Source organism: Fragaria vesca, linkage group LG3 (assembly GCF_000184155.1).
Source record: "Fragaria vesca subsp. vesca linkage group LG3, FraVesHawaii_1.0, whole genome shotgun sequence".
NCBI classification, from domain to species: Eukaryota; Viridiplantae; Streptophyta; class Magnoliopsida; order Rosales; family Rosaceae; genus Fragaria; species Fragaria vesca.
In genome coordinates, this window is record NC_020493.1 from 19,578,346 (window position 1) to 19,586,450 (window position 8,105).

Sequence of the window (8,105 nt, forward strand, 5' to 3'; positions counted from 1 at the left end):
TATATATATATATATATATATATATATATATATATATATTACCAATCGTAAGAGTTGGTTATAGGGTTACACGGTTACTGTTACGCCATCATTAGGGTGTTGTGATTGTATCAAATGGCCTTAGTTTTTCTGTTCTGATTCTATTTCAACTCCACTGGTCTTGCAGATACAGGATACATAAAGGTATCTTTAATATGGATGATTCGCCACATTCTCTGTCTATCGAAATTGGCCGGAGTCAAGGAAAACTATTCACAGCACATGCTGTTCCAGTAGCTTGCTTTACCTTTTGGTTTGTATGTCCTGCGCGCAAGTACAGTAGTTGGGTAATATCTTGTTAATAGAAGCTGGCAGTTGGATGCACTTCTGTAGTTCTCTCTGCTATATTTTCTTTATTCAGTTATTTTCCCCCTGTTCTTAAAGATCTAGTCAATTTTTTTCCTTCCATTTTCAAAACTTAAAACTAATACCGACTACTGAAGCTATGCTGAAAACTCAGACACCAGTAAACTAATGTGTGTGTGAAGTTATTCCCCTGATTAATTTGGAGTAGCGAAAACATTTAAAATATGTGCAATGAAACAATAATTCATTTGACCCAAAAAAAAAGAAAAAGGAACAATAACCCAATAGCATATATAAGCCGATCATAAATAAAACTTGCATACATGTCCTTCACCAGAAAGTGCCTCGTAAAAGTCTAGTACAGACAGTGCTGTTCTAAAGTAGAATTACTAGTTATTACTAATTGTAAACGAGTTTACAACAGGGGAGATGTATTTTCTACTTTTATTTTATCATGTAGTTGAACAAAAATTACAATGTTATGAATAAAATTATAACATTGAGAACAAATTTACCAAATTTATTTACACTATTTACATGTAGTTAAACAAAATTACAACTATGAGAACAATTTGTTCAAAAATTTGTAAAATGGTTGTACATTTTGTAATTATAATTATTAGAACAAAATTACAAACAATATGACTCAACATTACCACTTTGACTATAAATATGTTGTCACATTTGTAAATGTGGGTATCACATATGGGTAGGTATCATAGAATTTTCCTTACAACAGATTCTCAGTTCTATTATATAAGTTATAACCAACTTATTCGACAGTCAATACCAAGGTAAATCTGACAGGCAGGAAAAGACTTTGATTCAGCAAACAAAGCAGTGCTCTGATCTACTCGTTAGTCTCCTTAGTCCTTTCATCATAAATTGCTTGCTCCAACTGCACAATCCAGCATGTTATTGAATAACTAAGAGTTAGCAGTAAACTTAAAAGAAGAGAAACACCAAAGTTACCAACAAAGATTACCTTAACAATCTTATTCAGACTATCCTTCAAGGTAGAATACTCACGCTTGACCACTCCACAGAGTTCCTTGCACCTGAAAACATAAAATCCATTTTCCTTAACCAATGCTCTTATAATAGGGTATTAGATTCTTAATCTATAGATATATTTGCTCAAGGTTTGTATACTGAACAATTAATTGCTAATGGTAAGGGAAAAGGTATATCTCTTACGCTTCTCTATGGTTTGCCTCACTTGCATCACAGAGCTCAGCACAAACATCTGCCATTTGAGAGCCACCTACACTGTAAACATCAAATTTCATTTGTTATTCATGATCAATAAACCATTTGTTGGTGATGTTCTATAGATGATATAAACCATTGATAATGAAAAGAATGAATAGACTACTGCATCAAAAAAAAAAAAATCAAATTAGGTAAAAGGGTGCAAAGACTACCACATGCTACTTCCCTTCAGCTTATCTGCAAGATAATTCACCCTCTGATAGTTCACTGCAAGCTCACTTCTAAAATTAATAAAAGCAACCAAAATCAGTTTCAACTTTCAACATGTTGATTAATATTAGGTACCTGAACCATTAATAATGGAGAAACTAAAATAAATTACAGTGTTTCGGTGAGCTCTGCTATCGTATCTTCTGCTCCACAAAGGTATGTAGTTATGGTGTTCTTAACAAACTGCGGACTTTTTTCATCTTGTAATCCTTTCACTTGATCAAAGTAGTCATCCAGAATGCCCTGCCATAGAGAAAAATTAACGTTTCGAACTTTCGATTAATGAGCTTTGTAATGAAAAACGATAACACATGTATATGTAGAGGGCTACTTAGCTCACCTTCTTTTGCAAGGAGCTGATGAGTTCATTGAGCTTCTGGTTGAGATCCTCTCCAGCCATTGTCTTCTTGAGGTTGCAAGAGAAAAGTTATCGAAATGACAAAAGAGATCGATGAGATTAGTTACTGTATTTAATCAAATGGAGTAGTGTCTGGGAAATAATCAAACTGATCTCTTTGGATTTTATATACAGTGTGTCTGTTGTTTTTATGCATAGGAATGATAGGATATAGATGCGTCAAATTAGTATGAGTGCCAAGTAGCATGAACTTTGCATGTCTCAGGTTTTTCACAACTTGATTATGAGTGTTTGGATTTGCATGCAATGTTTGACTCATGTTTCATACCAATTGTGGGGTTCAATGAAAACTTTGCCTGGATTCTAATTCTGATTGTACCCCAATATATATGATCCCCCTATCTCCATCCATGTACTGCTACATATGTTGATCAATGATCTATTTCAGTTTTTTTCTTCTTCTAGCTCCTCACTTGTTAGTTTTTTTTTTTTTTTGTTTGAGGACTTAGAAGTAAAGAGTTTGGCTTAATTGAATAAACCCTAAGGGATTACAAAGAAAGAGAACAACTTAGTTATTCAAAATACAGATAAATCATGAGATGGATCACATATGTTTTGTCTTTGATTGGTACTTACAAATTTGTTAAAGACAAGTCTATAACGACCTACCCGAGTTCAAACGTAACTTTTGCTGTCCGTGACGAAAACTAGCTAGTTGTTCATAAGCTTTTCGAGCTGAGCATACAAGCTGCCAGAGTTTGATCTGCTTGTTTCTCTTTACAAGTTGATTGTGAAAGAGACGAGCCAATTAGCTCATTTAGTAGTGCCCTCATTACAATCTACATATATCTTCTATAATGGACAGATTCATTTCGTTAAGCTCATTTAGACAGATTCATCGTCTAAATGCACGCACATCATTAATTCTCTCATCGTCTAGATCCAAAAACGAAATGACCCCTCCCTCCGACTTCACCAGCGCCTTTTGATCTACATCGATAGAGCTGAAGATCGATGGGTTTATTTCTTGTAGATTCAAGCTTGGCTCGAGAAAAGTAAGAGCTGAGTACTTGACAATTGACATATCATACGGACCTAGAGCTGCTCCCAGTAAGCCATTACAAACTTAATCGAGCTATATGGTTTGGATTTACTACCATATCGATTGATATGTGCTTCCTCAGCTTCGAACAGAAAAACACCTGTAGCTAGGTGGCTTGTTGTATTGAAAAAGATACTAGTGTTGGAGCAATTTTCTCTCTCTGATATATTGAATGCATATAAGAATTTACAAGGAGAAGAAAATATATAGAGAACTTGAATCTAACTACCTACTGACTTTCTATCTAACAAGTATGGATTAACCATGCCTAACAGACATGAACAATCACTACTACAGTAATTGAAGACAAACACCATGCTGCTGTTCCATACTGCCCCATACTTCAACTACACCACTACACCACTACACCATGACATCACTACACCATGCTGCAACTAAATACTGACTAAATACTGTTTCAATATGTTGAATCTCCGGACTGATTTATAGCGTGTATCTGCTTCCTCTTTCAGCTCATCGGCAATGTTAATGATTCATATCCCTTTGTTCTTTCTTCTGCTTCTCATCCATATCACCCAACTGATTTTTTCCCTTCTTCTTTTCTTCTTTCTGCTCAGGCATATCGAGTTTTGCTTCCACATAGATTGGTGTAACCTTTCCTTCCTCATCGGCTGCACCAGCCTTCCCTTCCTCATCGGCTGCACCGGCCTTTCCTTCCTCACCGGCTGCCTCACCCTGCTCTACTCTCTCAGCCGCTGCTTCAACGACAAAATCCTCACCGGCTGCATCAACCTCTTCTTCCTCATCGTCTAAGTCAACAACTTCTGCCCCAGCCTCAGCATTAACCCTCAACAGGTAGAATATTACTGGAATAAAAATTACCAAATTTGTTGCAGTCAATGCAGCCAAGGTCCAGTAGTAATTATCCAAACGACTATTGTTTACCGTTTCTTGAAACCAAGTAGGTTTTATCTCTTCCACTACATAGACTATCACCACACTGCCTATATTTCCCACTCCTTCAAGAGCATCAACAAAGAAATCTATGTATACACGCTTCAGTTTTTGTTTTTCCCTTTCGGGATCAATGTTCTCCTCATCATCATCCTTTTTTGTACTCTTTGATTCTTGTTTTTCCTGACTGCCGTCGTCCTCATCATTCTTTTTAGGCTTGAATACTTTTGCTTCATCCATGGGGGACTTGGATTTTTCCTTTGCTTGCATATCAACATCTTTTAATAACTTCGGCCACCGAAGGACCACATCAGTGTAGAAAAGAGCAATGCTCTTCTCAGAAAGCCCACAAACGCCTCCAACCAGAAGAAACTGTGGAAGCAACCAAAACATGGTCATGGGAACTGGTTCATCAGGCTTGTCAAGTAAACCATGTCTCTTAACCACTCCCAACCTTCTGTTTTCCACTAACGCAGCTGTGATACAACATACAATCGCCAATGCCATCGATAACGAAATCCCAATTCTGGGAGTAATAATCTTAGCACAACAATTTGATTGGCTAAACAATGATCTGACCAAGCTTCGGGGCATTGTAAGGAAAAGAACAGAAACCTTTAACGATCCAACCCTGTGATTCATCTTGCTTGCTTGTTCAGTGAAATATGTATTTCCGAGTGACGATACGACACCGATTGGAATCAGGAAGATACATATAGGACTCACCCGCAATATGCTTATGATTTCTTCCCTGATGAAAAGGTTCCTTTGTGCTTTGAGTGGACGTATAGTACTTGTCAATAGTGTAATTGTTGCAAGCAAGGTAAATGTAGCAGGCAAACCAAACCTAAGTGACCAAGGTTTTATATAAGCAGTTGCCCCAAGTACTAGGGCAGAGATCAGAATTTGAAATGAAATCAACCTAAATTTCTTAGGGCACACTGAGAGAGCAAAGAACTTCATCTTTTTGGCGCCTTGTAATAGTGGCTTGAACAACTGCTCTTTCCTGAATGCATCAACCATAAAGCGACTAGAGGCTCCCAGAGCTATTAGAGGCAAAGCTGTGTAAAAGAGAATCTTTTGCACTTTGCCAATGCACTCGGCCTCATATGCACTGCAAGTGCCTGTTGCCCTATAAAGAACTGGTGGTGTTGACATGGTCAAGAGGAGAAAACCCTGCACCCATTAAACCAAAATCATGTACGTACGTAAATTGTTATCATATTTGTTGGTACTGTTCAGATTATTGTTGGGTTAATTAGAGTGTATTTTTCAAGCCGGACAATTTAAGAAAGCTAGCTAGCGGCAAATCCTTGTTCAAATAGCTAAGATAGAAAGCTAACCAAACAAAAGTGTCCTCCCTATCTCTCTCCTAGTAGATGGGGAAGTTGCAGTTCCTACGTACTATTCCTTCAATTCAATATGGTAATCCAAAAACCAATCAAAGTCTCATTCTTATACGTATTCGATCGACTGGCCATTGAAATTAAAGATGCAATGAGGAAGAAGTAATTGCTTTCTAATTAGTAATCATCTAATTAATAAAATTAGAAATTAGTGATTGCTTTCTTGCATCTCTTTCTTCACAGTCGGAAAGGGGAAAAAATTGCATGGTCTCTAGGTGCAAATTAGAGGGTAATACAACATAGTTTGCTCCATGTATAAGAATTTGCATATAGACAACGTACATTGTCATCTTTGACGACTTTGCGACAGGATAGAGAGAAATTAACTTACCATGGTGTAAGCACAACCGCAGAGTATGATCAACCTATAGCTACCGATTACATTATCAACAAGCACAAGCATTCCCATAGGCATTACAGCCACTGCGCCGGCATACACATTGACGACGGCAGCAGCATCTGTGAGATTGAACTTCCATACACTATTCAAGTATGTAATCATTATGCTCATTGCATATCCAGTCAGTAAATTCGTCATCTGCAGAACTACAATTCAAGAGTGATCGTTCCATGAATTCAGATCAATCCCCACAATATATTATACAATTAGAGAAAAATTAAGAAACAAGAAAAACATAAGTAGAACCTGATGAGGATCATATTACCAGCGATTTTGACCCAAACCATCGTCTGAATCATTCGAGTATTAAACGATGCCATTTCCGGGTGTGCTAGCCAGCTAGCTAGTGTTGAGGGGATTAGGGGAAGGTAATTGGTTGGGGGGAAGAGAGATGATATTTGCTAGCTTCAATCTTTCTCGTTATAGAAAGTAAGATTGATTAGTATGTATAGTGAAGAAGTACTAGTTCAGGGTTTCTAGCTGTTGAAGGAAACTTCCATCTATGGAAAACCTTTTCAATAATAATATTCCTACGTACATAGTTCATTGATAGCAACTTCAAGGAAAGAATAAATAAAGAAGATGATATTTGCTACGAACAATATCAATAAGGGTCAGAAAAGAAACAACAGTATGAGAGAAGCTAAGGAAGAAGGTCATATTGTATATATTCTCCATATATAAATTATATACTGGAAAGAACTAGCTTCACTTTATATTCTTTTTTGTTTATAATTTTGAAACTGACTTGGCTGTTTTACTTTCACCTTTAACATTCCCTCAACATCTAGATGAGATGGGAGACCAAGCTGGAACTTTTTTTATAATCCCTACTCCATCATCCTCTGCTCTTTGATGGGGTTCATCTTCCAAATGCGCAACTATTGCATTACCACCCCACCAAATATACACAACAATACCAAATTGGAGGTTGGAACAATGTACGTAATATGAAAAATTATAATTGAAGAAACAAATTTTCATTAATTTGCGATTGGTTGTCAGTTCTACTAGGCCTCGTCTACTTTGCTAAGATAAGTAAGAAGTTATCATCTCCGTAAACAAGTTTTGACTTGCTAGCTTCATCATCTTGTAACCCAAATCACAGTAGTCATCGTAATGCTCTATCTGTCAGATACGAAGAGGCCGGCGGGCTAATTTGTGGTGATCTATTAGCTTGTTGTAATTAGTTCAATTACGTATATATGTGGATGGTTTGTATTAGGGTTGCATATATACGTACTTTGCCTTAATATTCTAATATACAGCTAGGTTGGTTAATTATCTGACCTTGTCTTGGAATTCAAGGAGCGGATGAGCGAGCGAGGTTCATTGAGCTCTTCGTTGAGATGCTTTCCGGCCATTATATATCTTCTTCAATCTGCAGTCAGTGAGAGTGAGAGAGATGAAAGGGAAGATCGAAATGCCAAAATTTATAGAAGGGATTAATTGATTGCTAGCTAGAGATCGATGAATGGAGTATTATGCGTCAGTGTTAATTTTCATGCTATGTATAAGTGTGTGTAGAAATTAATTGTATGAGATTGTTTAGTAAAATAGGGAGAAAGAGTGAGAAATTTATATTCACACCGATATCTTCATGTAATCTTGAATTTTATTATATAAAGTTTTACCTTCTACAAAAAAAAAAAAAAAAACGTAGCTAGCAGTGGGCTCAGTTCCACGCCAGATTTCATGTATATTGTAAATGTTATAATTTTGCGCGGGGATGGGAGAAGGTTTGTGAATTATTGATTGTCTTAAAACTTAAAATTGTTTTAGGTAATGCTTTTTTTTCGGCCTCATATTCGGGTAAATTGTTATGTATGATTTTGCTAGTTATTATTAGGGTAAGATGTGCGAGTCAATTTGCATTTTCCAAAAAAAAAAAAAAATGAAATAGTGGGTAGTTATTTTTTTCTTTTATGGCTAATCCGAGCTTTATCCTCAACTGTTAAATATCTTGTGTTTATTTATATTTAAATGTTATGGGCAAAATCAAGAATATAATTTTTTTTGTGAAGCTTTGACACCAAAACTTGGTTTCCCATTATAAGAGTGGAGATTTGTTATTCATAAAATATAGATATTATTAAC

At 36.3% G+C, this 8,105-nt stretch overlaps 2 protein-coding genes across 2 annotated transcripts in view; one reads left to right on the forward strand and one right to left on the reverse strand.

Annotated features, from left to right (window-relative positions):
• Positions 1-678, forward strand: part of LOC101304171 (arogenate dehydratase/prephenate dehydratase 2, chloroplastic-like) — a 5,771-nt gene extending 5,093 nt beyond the window's left edge. The window contains exon 12 of the mRNA XM_004294632.1: positions 167-678. The gene's annotated coding sequence lies outside the window, so the exon portion shown is untranslated. The remainder of the gene's footprint in view (positions 1-166) is intronic.
• A 517-nt stretch (positions 679-1,195) lies between these two features.
• On the reverse strand, positions 1,196-2,227 carry LOC101292496 (histidine-containing phosphotransfer protein 3-like). Its single transcript, XM_004295942.1, has 6 exons — positions 2,168-2,227; positions 1,940-2,070; positions 1,770-1,838; positions 1,543-1,614; positions 1,331-1,403; positions 1,196-1,243 (listed from the first exon to the last, which is right to left on the reverse strand). The coding sequence occupies exons 1-6, from the start codon at positions 2,225-2,227 to the stop codon at positions 1,196-1,198; spliced, it is 453 nt and encodes a 150-aa protein (XP_004295990.1).
• Between the last annotated feature and the right edge of the window lie 5,878 nt (positions 2,228-8,105).

Excerpts from the sequence above, each read along its gene's own strand:
- LOC101292496 (XM_004295942.1), bottom strand. The coding sequence starts at position 2,227 with ATGGCTGGAGAGGATCTCAACCAGAAGCTCAATGAACTCATCAGCTCC. Across the intron at positions 2,071-2,167 it reads TCAGCTCCTTGCAAAAGAAG|GGCATTCTGGATGACTACTT; the intron begins GTGAGCTAAGTA and ends TCTCTATGGCAG. Across the intron at positions 1,839-1,939 it reads GCAGAGCTCACCGAAACACT|AAGTGAGCTTGCAGTGAACT; the intron begins GTAATTTATTTT and ends TATTAATTTTAG.